This window comes from Pristis pectinata, chromosome 22 (assembly GCF_009764475.1).
Source record: "Pristis pectinata isolate sPriPec2 chromosome 22, sPriPec2.1.pri, whole genome shotgun sequence".
In the NCBI taxonomy this organism is placed as follows: domain Eukaryota; kingdom Metazoa; phylum Chordata; class Chondrichthyes; order Rhinopristiformes; family Pristidae; genus Pristis; species Pristis pectinata.
In genome coordinates this window covers 27,046,750-27,072,144 of record NC_067426.1, presented here as the reverse complement: position 1 = coordinate 27,072,144, position 25,395 = coordinate 27,046,750, and the positions used below count along the sequence as shown (strand labels likewise).

The 25,395-nt window shown below is 40.1% G+C and overlaps 1 protein-coding gene across 5 annotated transcripts in view; it reads left to right on the top strand.

Moving 5' to 3' along the window:
• The first annotated feature begins 3,825 nt into the window (after positions 1-3,825).
• rspo1 (R-spondin 1) overlaps positions 3,826-25,395 on the top strand; it is a 136,040-nt gene continuing 114,470 nt past the window's right edge. Inside the window, exons 1-3 of one of the 5 annotated variants that reach the window (XM_052036375.1) lie at positions 3,826-3,903; positions 5,460-5,528; positions 9,509-9,888. In XM_052036375.1, the coding sequence (XP_051892335.1) occupies positions 9,798-9,888 (91 nt within the window). In that variant the 5' untranslated portion in view covers positions 3,826-3,903; positions 5,460-5,528; positions 9,509-9,797. Of the gene's footprint in view, positions 3,904-5,040; positions 5,529-8,337; positions 8,420-9,505; positions 9,889-25,395 lie in introns of those variants that run through there. The other 4 variants (XM_052036376.1, XM_052036374.1, XM_052036377.1 and 1 more) reach the window with 4 other exon arrangements.

Here is a 25,395-nt window from a genome sequence, read left to right as displayed (position 1 = left end):
GCCTCTGTTACCACGCCTGAGAGCACATTCCAGGTGTCGACCACCCTCTGTGTGAAAATCTTGCCCCCACATCCCCCTTGAACTTAGCCCCTCTCACCTTAAATGCATGCCCTCTAGTATTAGACATTTCATCCCTGGGAATAAGATACTGGCTGTCTACTCCATGCCTCTCATAGCTTTATAAACTTCTATCAGGTTTCCCCTCAGACTTCGACACTCAAGAAAAAACAACAAAATTTCCCCTCTAATCCAGGCAACATCCTGGTAAACCTTTTCTGTACCCTCTCCAAAGCTTCCACATCCTCCCTTTAATGGGGCAAGCAGAATTGAATGCAATACTCCAAATGCAGCCTAACCAGAGTTTCGTAAAGTTGCAACGTAACTTCCTGACTCTTGAATTCAATGACTTGACTAATGAAGGCAAGTATACCATACGTCTTCTTTATCAGCCTATCAACCTGTGCAGTCACTGAGTAAACCATTGGAAGAAGTACCAGTGCTGCTGTCTGCATACAGTCCTCTGTGACTGAGCTGAAGTGAAGAGGTTCTGAAGAGCTACAAAAGTTGCAAGAAGGGGCAAGAGCGTAAGGCCCTGGCTACAGGGGCCCAGCCTGCCAGAATAGGTGGAGAGCACAGGCCCTGAGCATGTGCCTCAAAGTTTCACTGTTAGGTTCTCCAGGAAGGGGTTGAGGGGGTGTCATGTGCTTTCAGCACGGAGCTGTACCTTGCCCACTCACACTGAGGCAGTCAAGTCACAATGTTGTTTAATTGCTTTTGCCTTTGCCTCTTTTTATACAAGATAAGATAAGATATCTTTATCAGTCACATGTACATTGAAACACACAGTGAAATGCATCTTTTGCGTAGCATGTTCTGGGGGCAGCCCGCAAGTGTCCCCACGCTTCCAGCACCAACATAACATGCCCACAACTTCCTAACAACTTCCTTGAAATGCGAAAGGAAACCGGAGCACCTGGAGGAAACCCACGCAGTCACAGGGAGAACGTACAAGCTCCTTACAGACAGTGGCTGGAATTGAACCCAGGTCGCTGGCGCTGTAATAGCGTTACGCTAACCGCTACACTACCGTGCCTGCCTTCAAGCTGAAGTTGGAGAAAATGGTAGAAATTGCCTTGACTACAACTCACCACTACATGAGGGAGGTGAAAGAGAGCTCTCTACTCAAGGACAGGTGACTTCATGCCCTTCTTCCTGGGTAGAGAGAGCCGGTGTTGAGCTATGTTGACATGTGGGGTTTTCCTATAATGCAGGAGATGATAGACTGCATCCAACTTTCATTACAAATTTACCAGACCTGCAAGAGATTTCAATCCCTAAATGCCTAATAGAACCAAAAGATTCTAATTGTAAATAGGTGTCACCTGGGAAACATCCACTATTCATCTCTGCAGTTGTATTCAACTGTGCCAACTGTCTTCAAGTCAGTCTTACTAGGAGGTGGCTGTTGGAGGCTTCTTGAGCCTCCCTCTTCAGGGATGCAAGAGAAGCAGCAGAGTTCTCTACAATGAAAGTCATGTGGCAACATTAAACATAGCACAGAAACCATAGAATTGCTGAAGAAATGCTATACAGCTCTGGCCCCATTTGGATATGTGCTCCATGCGATGTAATGAAGGTGTCTTACTAGGTGGTGTTTCCTTGTATCCTCTATAACCTGGTGATCATGCAGATATAACCCTGAACAGCGGAGGAAAAGGAAGAAGAGAAAGAAGGAAGAGGAGGTGTTTGAGTCATTAACCATGGGATCTTCATGTAGTAACAAGAAGAGTGCACAGGATAATATGCAGGAAGTGCAGAGAGCTCAAAAAGGTGTGCCTGGTTCATTCGCCATTCGTTGTGAATATGCACACAACACAGATATGATCAAATATACCATGGAATGAGATTACACTTATTTACATACAACATAATGCATTGTTTCTCTTTTTAAAAGAAATGATTGAAACTAGTTCGACAGCATTTACAAATTTGTAGGTTTAACTTATTAAGTAGGTTCAAATTTACTTTGATCTTTATAATTGTATTAGTTTTCCTCATGCTAATCTCCAAGATTCATGTTGCATACATCTCTCCATTCATTGGAGGCAGAGGAGAAAAAGCAAGGAAGTGATGGTTATAAGAGGCCCTCTTTGGCTCTGCTGTAAGGGACACGTTAAAGCCCCTCAGTTCCAGTGAGGAGCCTGAGCAGAATTGCAAGGCTTGAGGAAGGAGGCAAGACCTGGACAAAATTCATCCTTAAACTGATAAATAACAAGTAGCTGGAGACACAGAAGTTGTGCTGGAGTGACGATTAAATTGCCGGACTATGGGTCTGGAAATATGAGTCTTCACTGGAGCTGGGAAATTCAAATAATAAATGGTGAAGTAAGAATCTAGTATCAGTAATGGTAACATGTAAACCACTTAATTACTTGGTACTTTAATACCCTTCTGGGAAAAAATCTGCCTCTGTCACCCATTCTGGTCTAAAGGTAACAACAGCCCCTTTACTTCATCCCAGCCCTACACATTCAGCAATGCAAAGAAGTAAGCATCAGTTCACAAACCCTGGGACTTGCATCATTTCATGTTTTACCACTTGGCATTAAGAGAGATGGGCACTAGACTTGATCAAAAATTCAACAAGGCAGTAAAGTGGTGGAAAGAGCTACTACCTATGCGATGGAAGAACTGAAACAGAAAGGTACCAATGTAGAAGGTGAATTGAGGAAAAGTTTGACTGCTGGAAAGGAGAACTGATGGAACCAAAGGAAGCACTCGTGCATATTCCCTTGACTCTTCCTCTTCTGAGCTGTTCTGTGGCCCCAGTCGGAGTCAAAGGTGGCAGGCTTGGATTCCTGTGTGGGCCAACTTCCTCTGAATGTGGATCCACATGAGGGCCCTTTTATAGCTTACTCCCCCTGCACTTAGCAAGGGCAGATTCAGTCATGGGTATGAGGCAGCCTGTGAGGTACTAACTGAGGTGGTTGTTGGTGGAGGAATGGGCATTGATAATGGGCGTGGATCAAAGCCCCAAATTCCATCACCACTGATACAGCCCATCTGCAATTCCAAGCCAGCAGTTAGCTCAAGGACACTTCATTACAGATCAGAGGGTTAATAAATGGCCAAAGCAGCATGCATCAACTTTAATACGGTGTTCATAATGTACACGTCTTCAGTGAATGCCAACATGTATTCATTTTTTTTGCACCATTTGATCCTCAATGCACAGAGCCTCTCATTCCATTGGTAAAGTTATCACCCTAAGGCCTGCTGCTGGAGCTGAGGTGGCTGGCAGTACATTGTACAATCTCTACTACTGCTCCCTGTTGTACCAGGGGCCTGAGATATGGGATCTTTATCAGAGTCTGGAGGGTCCCAATAGCCTCTGATGTGGCCTTTCCATTGCCCACCCCATCTTCATCCTCTCCTCTTGTCGACTCACGGCCCGATAAAGACCCAGCTGATGATTACTGGTCCCACAAATATTTCAGCAGGTGCACGGTACGCACAAGCCCTGTAGTCACACGCCTTGAGAGGAAGCGATTACCCCCAGGGTGTTGTAAAGCCCTCATGGACCACCTTCTATGCGAAGCGCGGAGAACCTGTGCAAGGTTAAATCTTGAATTAGAGCCATCAATGCAGGTAATCATATTTTGGCTGTTCATCAAGTTGCTATGAGTGAGTGTTGCATTCCGTGTGGCTGTTCGATATTTATCAGGTATTTGGGAGGATCCTATCTCCCCGTATACATTGCCAAAATTCCATTGATGTCCAAATTCTCCTCCTCTGCAGCTGTCAAATGTGAGACGGCCAGAGCCCCAGCTCTCCTCACATTCTCTGCTCCTTCGAGGTGAACAAAGGTTCCTGCGAATGAGGGTGACGGCAGGTGGATGAAAGGTGAGGATTGTTGAGGGTTACTCTGAGGAATGGGAACGTGGGGGATTAAGGAGATGGAGAGTTGGTATATCAGTGAGTTAAGTTAAAATGAAGGACAATATATTAGAGTAAAGTTGAGAAGGCAGAGTGAGAGGAAGAAGGCACATCAAGATGTGGTGAAATGCTCCTCTTTCATACTTCACTTAGATTATAAAATCATCTTTGGCATTGACTCCATGATGTGAACTTAAGCTCCTGAGGCTGAGTTCAGCGCCAACTTTCAGTCATGCCTTCCTTGTTTAATCAGCAGGCTTTGTTCTGTCACCATTAGGAAACAGGTTTTACTGATCCAGTACACTTCCAGACAGCCATCTCCAAAATCAATCTTTCCCCGTCTTGACACCATTTCCTCTCTGCTTGGCCTATATATGGCAATTCCACCTGCTTCATCTGAGTGCTTTTTTTTTACAAATATTGGACTTTAATTCAAATCATACAGTTCAACACCACACTAAAGGTTATTTTCATGTGACAGCATCATGCCAAAAGTGATGCACTTTCTAGTGAAATTTTTCATTTGAAACAAACTATTGTCTGAGAAGCCAGAATGTGAAATGGGGTTAGCTGTGATCCTCTGTTGCATGAAATAATTCTTCATTCATGTTCTCATACAGAGGAATGACTGACTAAATTGTTGATCATATATGGGCTGTAATACCCACGCTATGGGATGTAGGTTAATCTAAAAACTATACAACATGAGAGTGATTAAATAAAACCATAGCCATTGAGTCATACTCTTCCTGTGTACATCTCCATAGAGTTGAGTGATAGCTTAGAGATCTATCGTAAGTTTCAGACTAAGCCATGCCCACTCACTTAAGGTCTTGTTGTTAAACTTTCATTTGCAGAACAGATCTAAAGAGGCATAAAGTAATTTAAAAAGGAATAGTGTATCAGTGTGTTGGAGAAGTCATGCAAATCTGGGACATTATTTAGCTATAGAAATGCCAATGAAGAATGCATAGATGCTGATCCAGTCCAGGGTTTCCCTTTGACCACTTGATTGGCATGAAAATGTAAAGAGGTGTGACTAAATGTGTTCAGCTTGGACTGAGAGCTGGATGTTTATTCAAAGCGAGATGCTGTGGGCTCTGAGCTAAAATCAGTGTTTTGAGAGCATGGAGTCTGAATCAAAAACTGGATTTCTTGAAGCACAAAATGATCTAAGTTGTTATTAAGAAGCTTTATTGTGTGAGATGAATTAGACAGAAGATTCTGTTGGAGGAAATCCCATCTATAGTTCTCAGATGCTCCACATCCTCAGTGGCTTTTCCCCATTCATATCTCTGGAGTGCTGAGTACCGGTGTCTCTGCACACACTCGAACAGCTGAGTAAAATTAAGCCATATTTTTCATTACAGCCATGCTGCCATGGTTGCTGTCAAGCTAAAATTGAAGCAATTTAGAAGCTAACTTTTGCAGACTGAGAAATACCAAGACCACACACACAAAAAAGAAGTTTTGCAACTGAAGACCAAAGAGTATAACAAAGATAGTCGTTTTTTTTTGCTTAGGTAAGAAACAAATAAAAGAATCTTCTTCGACACCTGTTGATGGTACAGCAGTTGGTTTTTAATATTCAGGTAAGAGACTTTGTTATTTCAGCTGAAGAAGTATGTTTTGCATTGAGATTGTAATGACTTATATTCCGTAAATGATAATTACAGTATAAATGTATTTTCACTGTTCTTACAAATACTGGGTTAAACCACTGCATCCTTGTGTACCTCAAAACACGTAAGTTGTAGCCGAAGTGCACTTGTGAAAATGGATGTAGGAGTTAATGACTTAAATTTAATTTCAACTTTTAATAATATTTTCCAAGTTCAGTGGAAAGGAGAGTCCTTGAACTCTAAAGTAAAATAGCCCTGTACCAAAGCGTGTAGCAGAGCGATATCCAAAGATGCAAGAATGAAAAAAAAATTCCAAAATCTGGCAAAGGAGACTGAAGTAAACAAGCAGCATTACAGTTATTGGACTTCGGATATTGTTATTAGAGGCAGGGTTACTTCTGTAAGAGCTTGAGAGAAACTAATTTATGGCTGAGGGTTTGTGAGGTACCACATTGTCCACAACATTATTCCTCCCTTCTACAGATTTCACCTTAAAATGTGCCAGAGCCACTTCTTCCCTTCAACTGTTCACCTCCCAATGGGGGAAGCAGCCCAGCTTGGTTTAGCACCTCTCTATGGTAGCGTGGCTGAGAGTAGGAACCCAACAGGTTAAAAACCATTGATACAAAAGCGTGTTGCACTACAATGTGCAAAGCCAGCAAGCAGATGAACTCTTTATAACCGTGAATTATAAACCGTGATTATGTTCCATCTGGCATATGAGGACAATGAACATCCAACTTGCTCATCAGAAAACTGAAGAGATTAGGTGCAATGTTGGATTTACACCCCATCTAATTTTACTTTCAGTGAAGTCACAGAGAGTAAAATTAGGTGGAATGTAAAACCAGTACTTTGCTCAATCCAGGGGGGTTTCATGCCCAGTAAATCAGGTTAAAAAATGAGTTTAATTGGATTTGTTACAGAGCTGCCATATTAAGCTGTTTTATACTAATATATACCGGTGCATTACAGGCAATTATAACAACATTGACTGTAAGAAATTCCATATATAAAATTAAATACATTCTCTCTTTTCCTTCATTATCTCAGTACTTACCTAAACTGTTAATTACTTTCAGAAAATAAAACTTGCCATTTCCTCCACTTCATTCACCCTATTCCCACTCAAAGGTTTCCTCATGAAAACTCTTACCTGACCACTTTCACAATTTTATTCACACTGAATATTATTTTCCCACCTATATTTGGTATGGGAGACCTTTTATGTCCTCGATTCCCTTAATTATGAAAATCTACTTCTAGTTCCAATTGATTTGTATTTGTAAATAAATGATCAGATAATTATTATTCTACTAAACAAGCTGACTCATGGATTGTCTGCCAATGTAAAAAAAGATAATACTACTAATCACCTAAATACAACTGCCTCCATTTAAAGAAGGGTCCTGTACATTTCGTTGGGGATCTTCAAGGTAAGCTCATACCAAGGCAGCATAGGTATCACAACTTTTCCGGTCGCAGTGAGGAGATGATGGCTTTTGCTGAAGGGATTTCAGTGGATATCCTCCTGCATTAGCCCAAAACAAGAAAGCACGCAATTATTCCATAAAACCCAAGCATATAACTAATGGGGTATTTGCCTGATACTTTGCTGTAAACTTATTTGATTCTATAATATAATTTATGATTGGGATCTTTCTTCCTCCACCTAGAAAAGTTATAAATGTGTGGACTATAAATCATTTCAACAAGTGCAACAGTCATCAAGACCACTTTGAAAAGAAAGGTTCATGTATAATTTAGAAACACCACTATTGATTTTCCAAATCATGTCATTTAAACCTTATTCACTGATAATGGTTAAGAAACGTTTTGGGTTGGATTTTTGGCTAAATCATCTTCCATTGAAAATTGGGATAGATTCTATTATGGTATCTAATCAGCTATATTACCACACAATCTATAAAGATAGAAATTCACCACACTTATTGGTGCTTTAAAAGTTAATTCATACTTGCAGACTAAGTCCATAATGTGCATATGGCTCGTGCATATTACTGCATGGGGATTAAAATGTAACTGTGACTTTTCAACAGTTGATTAATTTGAAAAATTTTATACTCAGTATGTCAACACCTCTTCAGTTTGTTCATGCAACAGACCCCACAATAGTTTGAAGCAGATCAATTTTCACCTGCATACTTTGAGCTACCCATTTCAATCCAGACGTCAGTTGCACTTTCTAACCATGTTTTTGCTTTTCAAGTGTGTACATTTGCCCTGATCTTTAAATAAACTCTGAAAATTGATCCAAGATGGTTACTACTGTATGTGTTCCTAGATTAACAATGAGTTTTCATAAACAAACAGGCCAAAAGCAAAAGTTTTTAAAGAAATAATTAAGTCCACTATTTAATAATGCTACCTCTGAATGTTATATTTCTCAAGATTCACATCTTTTTCTGTTCATAATATTGATATTTATCCACATTTTAAAATAAATGATCCATCGTTGTTGGAGAAGTACATAACTGTATTATCAGCTTATGAAATACTAATTTTAATTTCCAAGACATAAGATTTGTGAGGCTGAATCCCTGGCTGGTATAACATTCAGCCCTGACCATTCGTACTGAATGAACCCTGGCAATTCTTGGCATGGCTGCTAGGTGGAGCACTGTGTTGAAGCACAGCAATCCATCTCAGTGCAGAGTTGATTGGGGAAGGATGGGTTAGAGGTAAAGCTAAACCAAAACAGCTTCATCATACGACCTCCCACTGCCCTCCCTGAAACACACCTCCTATCAGTTGATCAGAAAGCAGTATTAATCGTAGCTGCAGTTAAGATTGTAGAGACCTTAGCCATACGTTGAAGAGCGGTGATTGGAGGCATAGCGGTAAGAGAAATATATTTGTATTTAATACAAGGCTGCTAGATACGGAAGAAAATAAGTAGCTAAAATAATCTGTCTGGGTGATCCAACTCACTGTATAAAACTGAAATAAAACTTCAGTCACGTGGTGGATCTGATATTTAGTTTCATCAAAATTTCTATTAAACCACATACATCTGTAAGTATTTTTAATCTTATGTGTATTAGAAAACAATAAATTTGTAGAACTATATTTCTTTCCAGTCAGATAGCTTGAAGACAGAATAAAAATGAAAATTAATTTTGTGCTTTACCCTCATGAATTCCAGTTCAATCCAAGCTTTTCGATCTGTAACATACTCCATGATATCTCGCATTGTTATTTGTCAATACTGAGATTTGATAATGAAGAAAGCATAATTTTAGAGCAGTCAACACTGTGAAACTGAACACTAGTATAGAACCCGATCCAAATTTTATAATATTTTTAAAATAATGGGATTACTGGGAAAGGGACAGAATGAAGTGGTCTTCAAAAACAGACAGATAAAGGAGAGTGGTTTTAATCTCCAGTATTTGGTCTGTGATAAATAATTTCTCCCCAGCAGGGAAGGTGTCAATTTGATTAACTTCTGTCAACTAATGCTTTATCAGTAAACTCCCCAACTTTACCTTGTATTCAGGGTAAGTGGCTTTTGAGTATTTTTAAATATAAGTGCAGGTGGTTGTGGACAGCATTGCCGAGAGGTATATAAAGCTCCTTCCAAGAAGCACAACTTTGAGACAGCATGCTCAAGTGTGAAAGTGTTGAAAATCACATTCCTGAATGTGACTAACTTTATTATAGTGACTGTGCTGGAATTCATGGTTATATTTTGTTTGGAAATACCAAGAATTTCCGTTCTTGCCTTTTATTTTAACTAATTGCTGACAGTCAATCAAACATCGCATCTGTAAATAAGAATAGAAAAGGTAAAGGCCTGCTTCCATCAGTTTTATATTTGAACTTTTTTTAATGTTTAATGCAAAATATTCTGTGAATATTTTAATTGATGTTTCTGGATGTCCACGTTTCAGACTGCAGACTAATTATTTCCACATTTGTTCTAGCAGTATACTGTGGCTATCAAACTACACGTTCATGTACAGTATATCTGAATGGATTTTGACAGAGCATTTTCCATCAAGCTGCAATCTCCATGGAATTATACCTGAAAATATGCTTTCTTTTGTCCCAGTCGTGGGGAGTGCATGTTGACAGAGCCTTGCGTGTTAAGCCGTACTTCTGTGACTCGCTCTAGAAACCACTAGCCAGTATCACAAATATCATATTGGAATTGATCCTGCCTTCATCAGCACCAGCCTTCATCTAGAACAGAGGCAGAGCTGTGCAGTTATTACTATGCAGTTTGGATTCTTTTTGGTGGTGATCATTTTAAACTCCATGGATTACACCGGCAGCCATGTCTTGAAGGGAAGGAGGCAAAGGCGAAGTGAGTAGCAGAGGTTTATCTGTGAGAGTACCTGTTTAATTTTGATCAAGCTGCTCTCTGTTTATGTTGGTGAACAAGAGGAACAAACATTAATAATATTGTTATAAACAAAAAAAAATGGTACTAACTCTGCAAGTTTCTTAATTTAAAGCAAGTTCCTTAAGGTACTGTATATGTAAGAATCCAGAGAACCTGACAGAGCAGTATTTTAAAATGCTGCTCTTGTGAGTTTTGCGGATGGTTTCAATGGAGCTCAGATTAATAAAATGGAATGGAAATGCCATTTTATTAATCTGACTGTTCTAAACAAAACTTTGTAATTTTTTTCTTTATAAAGCAGCACAAAGAGTTGATAAATCTGTGGGCAAAAGTTCAACAGGATCCTGCATTTTGTAAATAAAAGGTGTGAAATACAAAAGAGAAGAGGAAATGCTGGAGTGATGTACATGATCGGTTAGATTATAGCTAGAACAGTGCATCCTGTTTATTGACATGATAGTGTAGAAAGAATGCCAAGGGCAGGGAGACAGTGCAGAGGGATTTACTGAGATAGCAACTGCGATTTGAGACTTTGAGGATTTGAAAGGGTGGAGCTCTTTTTCCAAGAATATCAAAGTTAAGAGGAGATTTCATAGTTTGAAGCTGGAAGAGATTTTGATGAAGCGAAGAAGGAGAAGCAATTTCTGGTTGCTGAAGGTTCATTAACTGAAGGTTATCACCAAAATAACAAAGGGAGAGGTTAGGAGAATTTTCTTCAGAAAACAAATGTTAGAATTATTAATATTTGTAATACATTACGAGAAATAACGGTGAAAGATCAATCTAGCATCAGTCTAAAAATAGGCATGGAGAAAGATGGATAGCTGTTTCAGAGATCTCCATGATTTTTATGCTCAAACTTAGCTCCCTGACAGCTGAACAGCAAAGTTCTCCCTCTGATGGGTTACAGTAAGCTAGCAGGTACATTATTTTAATGTGCTCATTAACTGGGCTATTTTAAAATAGCAGAGAGATTTATATGGGTAGTTACCACTGGAAAACACTGTTAATTTATTCTGTCCTTGTGGACAAATAAATGTTAAATACCTTGATTTAATTTCCAGTGATTGTGATTCCAGGCATAAAGCTTTCCCAATTTGTCTTGCTCAGAGTACATTGAACAGCAAGTACGGAAAAAGCTGATACCATTCGGATGCACGAGGAGATTCTGTGTTTATGTTGAAGTAACAGTTCATTAGTTTGAAGATATGTGGAGAAAAAAAAGAAGGAAATAATCCACATTAAATATACTCATCGTGGTATGAGAACAAATGATATTCTCATAAGGTGGAAAACTATGTTGTTAATCAATAATTTAATTGTGAATTCTTCTCTTCAGAGTTAAAACTTTGAGCATTCTAATTGCCTTCGGTGATATTCAGTGTAGGAGCACTAATTGAGGAAAAGGTTGAGCAAATAAGTCAAATTGGTTATTGTTTCTCATTTTCTGGAAATTCATGAAGAATGAATCAGAACTGAGCAGTTTCAAAGTCTTGTTCCTCTTAAGGTCAACTTTCTTTCATTTTCCATTTTATGTTTAATACATTGTTCTGTGCCAGAGGCTGTAACGGGGGAGAAACTTAAAGCAACATCTATCACTAGAAAAAAAGTGCTAGGCAATCTAATGGGGTTAAAAATTGACAAGTCCCCTGGATCAGATGGCCTGCATCAGATGCAGGATCCTGAAGTAGGTGGCTACGTAGGTGCATTGATTGTAATCTACCAACATTTACTGGATTCAGGAGAGGCTGTGGGGAAAGCAAAACTGCAAATACAATGCCACTATTCACGAAGGGAAGCGGGAAACTATTGGCCAGTTAGTCTGATACTTATCATTGGGAAAATGCTTGAATCCATTATTAAGGAGGTAATAGCAACACATTTAGAAAATCATAAGACAATGAAGCAAGGTCAACAACTTTTTATAAATGGAAAATAGTGCTTGACAAATTACTCTGAGTGTTCTGAGGATGTAATGAACAGGGTGGATAAAAAGGAACCAGTAAAGGTAATGTATTTGGATTTCCATTAGACATTCAATAGAGTTGGGGGTAATATTATATTGGCATGGATTGGAGAGTGGCTAACAAATAGAGAACAGAGAGTTGGGTTATATTGGTTATTTTCAAATTGGCAATCAGGAACTAGTGAGGTTCCACAAGATCAACACAGGGGTCAACTATTTGTAATGTATAGTAATGACGTGGATGAAAATACTGAGTGTAGTGTAGATAGATTTGGTTATCATGAAATGATAATTGGGTTAGCAAGTTATGAGATGGACAGAAAGAGCCTGTAAAGGGATATAGATAGGTTGAGTGTGTGGCAAGAAGCTGGCAGATGCAGTATAATGTGGGAAAATGTGAGGGTATTCACTTTGGAAAGAAGAATGATAGAAGCAAGATTATTATTTGAACAAATTGAGACCACAAAATGTTGCAATACAAAGTGATCTGGGGGTTCCAGTACATAAAACACAAAATGATAGTGTGCAGCTGGTAATTAGGAAAGCTAAATGAGTGTTGGTCTTTACTGCAGGGGCCATGGATATATGGAAGTTTTCATGCAACTTTACAAGGCATTGGTGAGATTGCACCTGGAGTACTGTGTAGTTTGGTCTCCATATGTAAGGATGGATACACTTCTATTGAAAGCAAGCAGAAAAGGTTACTGGATTGATTCCTAAATTGAAGGGATTAATATGTTAAGAATGGTTGAGCAGGTTAGGCCAATATCATTTGAAAACAGGAGATTGAGAGGTGATCTTACTGAAACATATGGGATTCTGAGGGGGATTGACACAGTGGATGCTGAGACAATGTTTCCATCATGGGATATCTAGAACTAGAAAGTATAGTATAGTAATGAATGTAATTTATGTAATTGGATGTGTAAAGTTGATATTTGTTCTCCAGGCCAGGGGTCAAGATGCTTTGTGGGATTATCTTGTGCCACTGTTTAGGTCTTTGGCAAACACCATTTTGTTTCACCTTGTAAGGGTTGGGTTGGTGTCAGGCTTGAAGAAAATAAACAATATAAAGACAACATGGCTTTGTCAAGGGCAGGTCCTGCCTTACGAGCCTGATTGAATTTTTTGAGGATGTGACTAAACACATCGATGAAGGGAGAGTAGTAGATGTAGTGTATATGGATTTCAGCAAGGCTTTTGATAAGGTACCCCATGCAAGGCTTATTGAGAAAGTAAGGAGGCATGGGATCCAAGGGGACATTGTTTTGTGGATCCAGAACTGGCTGGCCCACAGAAGGCAAAGAGTGGTTGTTAACAGGTCGTATTCTGCATGGAGGTCAGTGACCAGTGGTGTGCCTCAGGGATCTGTTCTGGGACCCTTACTCTTTGTGATTTTTGTAAATAACCTGGATGAGGAAGTGGAGGGATGGGTTAGTAAGTTTGCGGATGACACAAAGGTTGGAGGTGTTGTGGATAGTGTGGAGGGCTATCAGAGGTTACAGTGGGACACAGATAGGATGTAAAACTGGGCTGAGAAGTGGCAGACGGAGTTCAACCCAGATAAGTGTGAAGTGGTTCATTTTGGTAGGTGAAATATGATGGCAGAATATAGTATTAATAGTAAGACTCTTGGCAGTGTGGAGGATCAGAGGGATCTTGGGGTCCGAGTCCATAGGACTCTCAAAGCAGCTGCACAGGTTGACTCTGTGGTGAAGAAGGCATATGGTGTATTGTCCTTCATCAATTGTGGGATTGAATTTAGGAGCCAAGAGGTAATGTTGCAGCCATATAGGACCCTGGTCAGACCCCACTTGGAGTACTGTGCTCAGTTCTGGTCACCTCACTACAGGAAGGATGTGGAAGCCATAGAAAGGGTACAGAAGAGATTTACAAGGATGATGCCTGGATTGGGGAGCATGCCTTATGAAAACAGGTTGAGAGAACTCAGCCTTTTCTCCTTGGATCAACGAAGGATAAGAGGTGACCTAACAGAGGTGAAAAAAATGATGAGGCATTGATCGTGTGGATAGTCAGAGGCTTTTTCCCAGGGTTGAAATGGTTGCCACAAGAGGACACAGGTTTAAGGTGCTGGGGAGTAGGTAGAGAGGAGATGTCGGGGTAAGTTTTTTACTCAGAGAGTGGTGAGTGCATGGAATGGGCTGCCATCAGTGGTGGTGGAGGCGGATACGATAGGGTCTTTTAAGAGACTTCTGGATAGGTAGATGGAGCTGAGAAAAATAGAGGGCTATGGGTAAGCCTAGTAATTACTAAGGTAGGGACATGTTTGGCACAACTTTGTGGGCTGAAGGGCCTGTATTGTGCTGTATGTTTCTAAAGGACATAACTCACCCTCCTACTATTTTTATATCTCAAGATATAACATATTGGTGACAAAGAAAATGGTTCCAGAAGTTAGGTAGCAGAGAAACTCTTCTTCAAAAAAAAACAGGGGCAAGAAAGAAAAACTCTGCTTTTAAAAAAAAGCAGGGGGGGGGGGGAAATGGTTGCAACAACAAATAGCAGCCTGGACATGGGAAGAATATTGCAAGGTAAAATAAGCAGGGATCTCTCCTAATTAATGTGGTGGGAACTCCTACACAGAAGTTAATGAGAAACAAGCAGAGCCTGGAAAATTCTGATAATAATTTTTAAAATATTAAGAATTGACTGATTTGTTAAAGAACATGAACATCTTCAATCCAAAGCCAAGTGAGATCATGCAAAAGTTTGTTTTGTAACTGATCAGCGAAGACTGTAATTATGGCAATACACACTCTCAGGTGCTAAGAGGCAGAATTAATGATGACTGTATTCAGAAACAGTTATTGTCAAGAGGTGTATCTGACCTGTGGGAATCTACTGAAAATTGCCCAAGCAGTGGAACTGTCAAGTAAAAACATACAGGGTTTGTGAGGAGGCCAGTTCAATGTAACGGCATCCACTGTGGACAAAGTGCAAACTCACTTCTCCGAAATGAACCAAATATCTTAAAAAGGTCAACAAAGGCTCCTGCTGCTGTGGAACAAAACATATGCCATCTGATTGCTGATTCAGACAAGAAAAGTGTCACATTAGTGGTTTAAAAGGTCACATCTCAAGAGCTTGCAGAAAAATGCTTAGATTAGGACCAACAAAAGTATGGAATTAAAGGAAGATGTCCCAAATTCCCAAGAATTCCACCACTTTCACCACATTAAGGAAGCAAGTGAAGACTGTGAAGTAGAGGAAGTGTCCACAATGTTGAATGAAAAATGGGGCAGATTCAACAATCATTGAACCATTGATGGCCGACATCAAAGTGAACGACAAAGGCATGATATTTGAGCTTGACACTAGGTGTAGTGTTAAACAGATGAACCAGACTGAATATGCAGTTAGGTGATCAGAAAACATTACACCTGAACTTAAAGCACTGCTATATCTGAAAATCTATACAAATGAAAGCCTTGAAATAGTTGGAGTTGCTGATGTAACAATGAAATACTACTTGTTGCAAGTTCTGGACTAAATCTATTAGGAAGAGACAGGCTAACTGACATTCCCCTAGATTGGAGGATATAAGTCATGCTTAGATGGTAAAGTATTAAGATAAGATAAGATATCTTTATTAGTCACATGTACATCAAAACACACAGTGAAATGGATCTTTTGTGTAGTGTGTTCTGGGGGCAGCCCGCAAGTGTCGCCACGCTTCCGGCACCAGCATAGCATGCCCACAGCTTCCTAACCCGTACGTCTTTGGAATGTGGGAGGAAACTGGAGCACCCGGAGGAAACCCACGCAGACATGGGGAGATGAACAGATTTCCTAAAATGAGTTGGGCACATTGACAGGAAACCAAGTCAAAATTCATGTTGATACTGACTTCACCATATTTCTTCAAGTCAAGGGTTTGTGTCTTGTGCAATGAAACAGAACTGGAAGTAGAAATTGACAGGGAGAAAACAATTGAACTTGTTGGGTCCTCTGAATGGACAGCAGGATTAAAACATAATGGATTGATCAGGATTTGTGGAGACTACAAGCTGATTGTGAATCAAGTCTCATTCCTGGAATCATATCCCATTTCTAGCATAGAAGACATTTGTAGTTTTGTCTGGAAGGCTGCAGTTCACAAAGTTGGATATGAATCATGTACATCAACAAATAGTTTTAGAGGATCAGTCTCAGAAGTTTTCAACTATCAATGCACACAAAAGGTTGTCCACATATAATTGACTACCCTTCAGAGTTTTGTCTGCACCAGCTACATTACCAGGGAGGGTATTTCTGGGATCTGCTGTATATTTGGATGATATCCTGGTTACAAGAGCTTCAAGAGATGGGCATCTGCAGAAACAAGTTGGAAAGAGAAGTTAGTATAGTTTCTTGGTGAATGAAGCCCAGTACTTGGGACCATGCATGGACACTAGAAAACTACATTCAATATAGAAGGTAAAAGCCATTACCAATGCTCCTGCCCCAGCTAATGGAACTGAGGTTACAGCATATCTGGGATTGTTGAATTATTATTCTTGCCAAATCTAGCTGTACCTTACTCCAGTACGCCAATCGCTCTGAAAGGATGTGAAGTAGACGTGAAGAGAAGCTCAAGGAAAGGCTTGTGTGAATTCCAAAGAATTGTTTGTCTGTTAATGTGCTGGTCCAGACAGAAAGTAAATCTCATCTTGCGATGCATCTTATCTTGCAAATGTTGTGGTGCTGGTTTGTCCCAGTGGATAGAAGATGGTTCTGCAAAGCTGATAGAATTTATGTGCAGAACACTGACAGCAGGAGAGGAAAGGTTTAGCCATCACGCTTGGAATGCAACAATTCCAGAAGTACATTTACACAGATCACAAGCCCCTGATCTCCCTGTTCCATAAAACTAGGCCAGTGCCTCAAATGATTTCTCCAAGAGTACACAGATGGGCTTTGACCCCGAGAGCAAATGAATACACTACATTTTCAAAGCCAGGGCAAACAATGGAAACACCAATGCTCTCATTTGTCTTCCGGTGCCAGAGACCACTGCGGATGAAGGGATAGAGGGCCAAATGTTGATGATGAATCATCTGGACACTCTGCCTGTGAGTACAGTGTATATCAAACAGATGACATTATATGATTGGTATTGCCCCAAGTGGAGGTCAGATGTCTTCCAGAGAGAGATCTCCAGTCCATTTGAAAGATTTAAAAGATTTTATTAAATAATTATTAAGTAGTTTTGTGTGTGTGTGGGGGGGGGATCTGGAATTTAGATCATAACATATGTATAGTTCAATGTGTATAGTCTCCCCCCAAGCCAGCAAGGATTATGGTGCTCTTGGGGGCTTACCAAGTGTCACTGCTTTGATCATTGGCAAATGTTATTTTGCTCGCTTGCTGTAAGGGCTTTGTTGCAGACATGTGAATTCTTGAAGTAAATAAGTAAACTTCCTATAGGATGAAACTCAGCCTCCACATCCTTTGTATGTGAAGACATACCAGTTTCAGAATATAGGATCACCTACTTGACACAGGGATTAGCAGGATTCATTTTCTCTCAGAGGATCATGAGTGTCTATTCCAGTGAGGTGTGGAAGTGGAGACATTGAATATATTCAAGGCGGACTTTGACAGACACTTCAAGTATGAGGGAGAAAGAGGTAGGGGTACAAATGTTGAGGACAAGATGAGTTCTCACGGAATGACAGAGCAGATCGGCCTACACCTGCTCCTGTTTCTCAGGTTCCAAGAAAAGAGGTTTTTTTTTGTGTTAGGGATTATCAGAAACTGGAATGTATTTACATGGCTACTGGAGTGTTTTATTTAAAATAAACATTTGTGGAGAAAACAAAACAGTTGTGTGGGGAGTTTTAATTTGGAGCTTGGACAGACACAATGGCCTAATTACCCACCTTGGAGTTGATTGTTATTGATGCTGACCATCAATGCGAGTTGCTTAGCAAAGTCTCATCCGTATGACATGGGCTGAACCTACAGGCCAAGTGGTGTGATTTTGAAACCCATCTCCATGGCAATACGAGCTACGTTGGTCCTGAGAGTGTAAGCTATTGATCTGCTTTTCTCTCTCTCTCCAGTCTCTCAGTCGGCCTCTCACTTAATTTGTTTCCATTTGTAATTGCCACCAAGAACTATTCTGAGAATGGCTATTGAATTAAACTTTATGCATCAGATAATGTTTGTATATCTTTTCCTGCCCGTCCTTGTTTCCTTCACACCATTTGTTGTGAAACCATTCTCAAAGCACTTATACATTGTGGAGAAGCTTCTGAGTGAGTAATCACCAAGCAGATAACCGTGACCTTTAAATGTCACTCCTTTTTAATTGCTGCGACCTCTGATGGAAGACCAAAAGAAAAAGGTACCTGGTTGCTTTGCCTCTGTCTTTCATAACAAGCTCCACAGGTAGCTGGGACCTTGTGTGTGGAGTTAATTTTTTTGCATTACGTTTCGCCACCAGTTTTAGGGGATTGTTCTATTGACGTTCAGTTCAGATAAATTGTGCTTATATTATTTCTGATACTTCCTTACAACGTAGAATGAGGGCATTCAGCCCATTGCTTCCAGGTCTCCAAGCAATCCTTTTTCCCAGCTTATCTTCCATCTGATGCCCATCCAGATTCTCCCATCACCCACCTGCAGAAAAGGTGATTTACAGTAACCAATTAAATTATCAACATGTTTTGGGGATCTGGGAGGAAACCGGGGAGCACAGTCCTCAGGGAGAGCATTTATCACCAAAGAGATATCACCGGAGGTCAGGAAGTAACCCAAGTTCATGGAGCTATGAGGTAGCAGCATTACCTGCTGTGCCACCCAAAGGCTTCACTCATGCGTGACGCTTTCCCTAATACTGCACCACCATTCCAATGTACTTCAGGTGCCTTTAGCTAGCAAAAACCCAGGCTCCTATTTCACCACCAGTATAAGAAAGTAAGAAATTAAAATAATGAAATCAGAACAAAGAAGAAAGATGTTTTTGTGGCCAACGTATAAAGCTGATGAATCAGGATTATTAATTTCAGTACAAACAGGTTCTTGACTGCAAAGCTTTCAAGAAAAGGTGTTCCAATACAAAACTGCACTTAAAATCCTGACTTGTTACAGATTGAATGCATTAAATCTGTCAATTATACTCAGGCAGCACATTAGTCTAATGGTTGTTATGTCAAGCTAGCACAAAGTACAAAAAGTATGTAAGTGTTTTTCCATAACACTATTTGCGTCAATGTAACTACGTTGCACAATCAATTCTGCTGAATGGTTTTAACCCCAGACTACAATATTTTTGATTCAACTGATATATCAGAAGTACAGTTTATTTAAAGTATGAGCCAATTTTCAAAATTGTTGCTCTTTATGTGCTTCTAAATTGTAAATTTGCACATTCTCATTGTCAGCCAAAATAGTTTCAATAATGGTTTCTGGAAAGGGAAAATGTATTCAGATTATTAGAATCCCTATGGCACCACAGTACCATTTGCTACACAGAAGCTTATAAGTATGTAATGTTAGAAATTTGCAAACATACACCCAGAAGTATTCAATTGTAATTATTGTTTTCATGAATCTCTAGAGTGATGTATAAAAATATTTATGGAAAGGGATATAACAATTATTGTAACTAAGATCAAGAAGAGTTATGAATCACCATGCCCCTGGGTGCAAATTTCAAACATCAGATCATATAAAAAATTATTGGCCAGGACATGAAGAAATGACTTTTATATCTTTTATCTAATATGCTGTAAAATCCTTTCCAATGAAATTCAGTGAATTCTTGGTGTTTTTAGGAAATCAACACCGGGATGTTTTTGTTTAGTGAATACGATTCTTTAAGAATGTATTTGAATTTGTACAAAAGTGGAGGGAAATGGGTTGTCTTCAGTTCCTTGGCCCATGATGCTGACCATGTATCGTCCATCCAGAAGGCCAAACCCCAAAGTTGAATCTTGAGACTGACTTGCTTACTTTTGGTGATGTGCGAGCAACTGTTGGACTTCCTTAATAAAGATGATGTCATGGGATACTGTACATCAACGACTAGAATACATCATGCACCACTGCATAATTCTTATTTCTTCCAAAGGTGACTAGTTATAAAATCTTATCAAAATCAGACAGGTAATTTGGCTGGTTAGTGATCTCATTACAGACAACACATGAGTAAATATGGCACATTGAACAAAATATGCCACTATTCATTTTCATCTTGCCAAAGATGCAATTTACTCTTTCTCTGAGCATAAACTGTAAATTATAGACTCACTTCTTGTAGAATAGACTGAGAGTTTCAGATTGAATTGCCAACTATAGTTAGACCCTTTAAAACACATTTGTGCAAATGCTGGCTGCCTGTTCCATATAATGCCTGAAACAGGGCTCAGAGATAATTGACAATAATATGCAATATTACATGTCTGGTTGCAATCTGAACTACCAAAGGTGTTTACAACAATCAGTGTAGTGACTCATCCCCTTCTCAGAAACAGTCAGTGATCAAAGTCACCTGCCCATATTTAGCACCTAACTGATTTGTGGCCAACTAACTAGGGATTACCCCTGGCTACACAGTTAAACAGCAGTAGCAGATGACTCCATCCCTCACATTACTTCTTGGAACAATCAGCCGTTCATCATTATTAATTTTAGGTTGCAATCTTTAACCATGACATGTTTGAATGTGACAGCTGTGACCAGTTCACAAGGTAAATCTCCCTTTGCACTTTCCTTATTGATTTTCATTTATGAGATTCGCCACAGATGAAAGGTCTTTGGAACATTAACTTACTTCTTTCCCCACACATACAGCCTGACTTCCTGTGCGTCTCCAGCACATTCTGTTATTATTACTGCTGACAGTTCTTTCATGTTTTGTGGAATGGGTTTACCTTTGAGAAGCAGTCACTGTCTTTTAACCTCTTACTTGCTGGTTTGGGAAATACAAAATTTCAAATAAATAAATCACCCTAGGCAAATAGTGTTTTCATCAGAAAACCCTAACCTGGTACAAAACCTGGTTCCTCAAAAAAACATCCTCCTTTGACAAATAGACTCAATATTAATATTTTCCACATCTTTTCAGGTGGCACGGTAGTGTAGCGGTTAACGTAATGCTATTACAGCGCCAGCGACCCAGGTTCAATTCCGGCCGCTGTCTATAAGGAGTTTGTACGTTCTCCCCATGTATACGTGGGTTTCTTCCCAGTGCTCCGGTTTCTTCCAACATTCCAAAGATGTACGGGTTAGGAAGTTGTGGGCATGCTATGTTAGCGCCAGAAGCGTGGTGACACTTGTGGGCTGCCCCCCAGAACACTCTACGCAAAAGATGCATTTCATGCATTTCACTGTGTGTCTCTCTCTATATATTTATATATATATAAATTTCTATTTCAAGGCTCCCAGGATGCCTAGTACGGAGAGGTGGGAACTTATGAAATGCAGCTCATACACTGCAATTGAGTGGCCAGTTTAAAAGTAACTGTGGGTGCACATAGAGCAGCAGAGCCCTTCGCTCCACTATTCTGTGCGAACCCATGATGCCAACCCGAACTAATCCACTCTGCCTGCACATGATCTATATCCCTCCATTCCCTGCCTGTCCATCTGTTTGTCTAAATGCCTCTTAAACTTTGCTAACATATCTGCTTCCAATACCTCCCCTGGCAGCGTGTTCCAGGCACCTACCACTCTGTGTAAAAAAAAATTGCCTTGCAAATCTCCTTTAAACTTAATCTATGCCCTCTAGTATTTGACATTTCCACCCTGGGAAAAGACCCTATCAACCCTGTCTATGCCTCTCATAATTTTATATACTTTGACACTCCAGAGAAAACAGTCCAAGTTTGTCCAACCTCCTTATGGCTAATACACTCCAATATATCCTGGTGAACTTCTTCTGCACCCTCCCCAAAGCTAAGGTGAATGATCACTATCTTTTTCTGGAGTGTATAGACTTAAGGTCAAAGGGGAAAATTTTAAAGGAGACTTGTGGAGAAACTTTTTCACACACAGGATGGTGGGTACATGGAACGAGCTGCCAGAGGAAGTGGTGGAGGAAAGTACAACTGCAGCATTTAAAAAGCACTCAGACAGGTACGTAGATAGGAGAGGTTTTGAGGGATATCTGCCAAACGCAGGCAAATGGGACTAGCTCAGTCAACATTGCTGTTTCCATGCTGTATAACTCTTTAACTCTGTGACTCTTCTGGCTCTATTTAATGCTGTAATGTCATGCACATTTTTTGTCACACTTTATAAAATCAAAAATCTGCAGATGCTGGAAATCTGAAGTAAAAACGGAAAATGCTGAAAACACGCGGCAAGTCAGCCATCATCTGAGCAAAAATAAATAGAGTTAATGTTTCAGGTCAAAGACCCTTTGTCAGAACTGGGAAGGAGAGAAAACAAGTTAGTATCAAGCTGCAGGGAGGGATGGATAAGAGTAAAGGATTATCTCTAAAAGGATGAAAGCAAGCTTGCCCTGGGGATAGGCAATGAACGAGGCTATCTGTTCCGTGGCTTAATGTGTTCTGTTTGGGAGGGAGAACGTGATTCTTTGCTCATAAAGGCCAGCTCCTCCATCTGTGAATTTGGCTCAGTTGTTTTCTCTGTGTTAGTATGTCCTGACCTGTGGGGTATAGCCATAGAGTCATACAGCATGGAAACAGGCCCTCTGGCTCAACTCATCCATGCCGACAGTGTTGCCCAGCGAGCTAGTCCCATCTGCGCATGTCTGGACCTTAGCCCTCCAAACCTCTTAGCTTTCAAATGTTGCTAATGTGCTCACTTCAACCACTGTTTCTGGCAGCGCATTCCAAACACACCCCACCCTTTGTGTGAAGAAGCTCCCTGATATCCCTTTGAAATCTCTCGTCTCTGATCTTAAACTAATGCCCTCTTGTTTTTAGCAGTCTTTCCTTGGGAAAAAGACTGTGTGATGTTACCCTGTCTATGCCCCTCATGATCTTATATACCTCTATCAGGTCACCCCTCAATCTTGTACATTCCATTGTCCATTGGCAGCTCTTACATTCCATTGGCTGTGTTCTCACACTGTAACTGTCCCCATTTTATAACATTTTGTGGTTTTATTCCTGTCATACCACAATGTTTTTAATAAAGCTGTTGGCATCCATATTGCTTTAAACCATCTTGAGCATCACCACAGATTTTCTGGTGATGGAGTGAAACAAATTCCCTTCTTGTACAGTGTACAAATAAACGAGCTAATGTCACTACTATCCAACCCCTACACCTGCACTTACCTGGTCTGGACCTGTAAATCCATCCTCTCTGCACCCCTCAGTATCCCACCTGGCAACAAGAATCACAACAACATGTGACCTATGGCACCGCTGAGGCCCCGTCCTTGGAATTCCCTGACAGACTTTGACAGGAGGCAAAGCTGGGGTGGCCAAAGCTGTAAAATCTTTTTAACAGCTTGTAGGTGTCTCTAACATTCAGAAACTTCTATAAACCAATAACAATATTGTATAAAAAGTAAGATTTCTTAAAAAAAAAGCAATGAGAGAAGATTAATTAAAACAGACGGAAATCGTTGTACTGAAGTCAGCAAAAGCATGATGGCAGAGTGGCTCAACTGATACAGCTACAGCCTCACAGCTCCAGATGCCCCTGTTTGGTCCCAGCCTCTGGTGCTGTCCGTGTGAAGTTTGCACGTTCTCCATGTGACCACATGAGTTTTGCCCAAATGCTGCAGTTTCCCCCTCACTTCCCAAAGATGGTAGGTTAATTGCCCCACAGTAAATTGCCCCTACGAGCTGTGTGATAGGAACTGGAAGGAACTGAGGAGAACATGGGGAGGATATAATGGAATCAATGTAGGTTTAGTGCAAATGAGTGCTTTACGTTCAGTGTGGACAGTGGGACAAACAGCCTGCTTCCATGCTCTATGACTGTGAATACTAACCTTCCCATTCCACTGGCAAGAATCACCATTTAAATGAATGTGGTTGTTGAACATACACCAAGTCTTCCTCAAGGCATTTCCCCAGTGTAATGCTGAGTAATCCCTGAAAGACTGGGATTCGCTGGTGAACTCAACATACTCCACATGGAATCCAGACTTATTGCCAGTCAGTAAGTCTCGTCTCCATTTAAATCCAGGGATTACTTGATTGAAGGGCAGTTATTCCTTATATTGACTGGTGCAGTTTATACAAAATATGTGTGTGTGTGTGTGTGTGTGTGTGTGTGTGTGTGTGTGTGTGTGTGTGTGTGTGTGTGTGTGTGTGTGTGTTTGTATAATGTATAACATAGATACACATACAATCTTCTAATTGGTTCATGTTATAAAAACTAATCAAAAGCGTACATAATTTTGTATTGTGAACTTTGGAGATTAATACATAGATATTGAGGAAGTGATAGCATGCAGTGCTTGGTAGATCTTCCATTACTTATGATGAAAGGCAGTAACTCCCACCCAAAAAAGATAACCATGCGTTACTGAGCTAATGGACTGGCAAAGTTTCAAAATTGCATTTCTGCATGCCTCTTCCAAATCCATAATGATTTTTCATATCTACAGAATCCAATGTATCAGCTATAGGTGTGCAAAGTTTATTGCACCTTTTAAAATTATCAGTCAAACGTATGAACAAACAATTCCCGTATTGAGCTGTCAATCAACCACGCAGTACAAGTATCATACAAACTTCTGGGGTCAGCTTGTCATCTTAATCACAGCCACATGGCTAACTGACAGCACAAAAAGATAAACCAGTGCAATAAATTTGACAGTGTGCTCCCTCAGTAACTCTGCTGTGCTGGTGGTTTCATTTCAGGGTCACTTTAGGACAATTCAAATACTGGAGAAGAGAAAATGTGGTACTTAAGTGCAGATAGTTCAATGGAGAATAGTCTTTTATGAAATAGTGTGAATGTACCAGCGAATGTAACTCTGTTAGTTATTGCCTCTATATTTTGTAGCTCTGAGCGTGAAAGTGGAACCAGATATTTCACTAATTATTGAGCTTCAGTCAGCCGTTGCACAGTCAGATCTGCCGCAATGAAAATTGGAGCTCAAGTAAGATGAATTACTTGGCTAGAAATCCTTTTCCTTTAATTAGGTGAAGAGTAATGAATAGCAGCATGTACTCCTAAGGCAGTGATCTCAGGGGGTTCAGATAATGTGACTCACACAATTTCAGACACTGTGTCATTGATGCAACGTTCCACTCATGTTTAATGACTAATAACTGTTTTATTTGTATCCTGAATCTTATCAGATAATAATCAGCTAGTTACCAGGAAATAACAGGGGTGACATATGTAGCCAAGATTTCCAGACTCTGGTGGAGAAATAACATTTTTACAAGCCACCATATCAATAAAGGAAACCACAATTTCAAGAACCGAGGAGAGAGTGATAATTTATTTTTAAATATTTTACTTGTTGTTGATCCTAAACGTTAACTTGCCAATTTGATGAATTAAGTCAACAAGCACGGAAGATTTCACAAAAGCAAATTAATATCGACAAAAAAGTC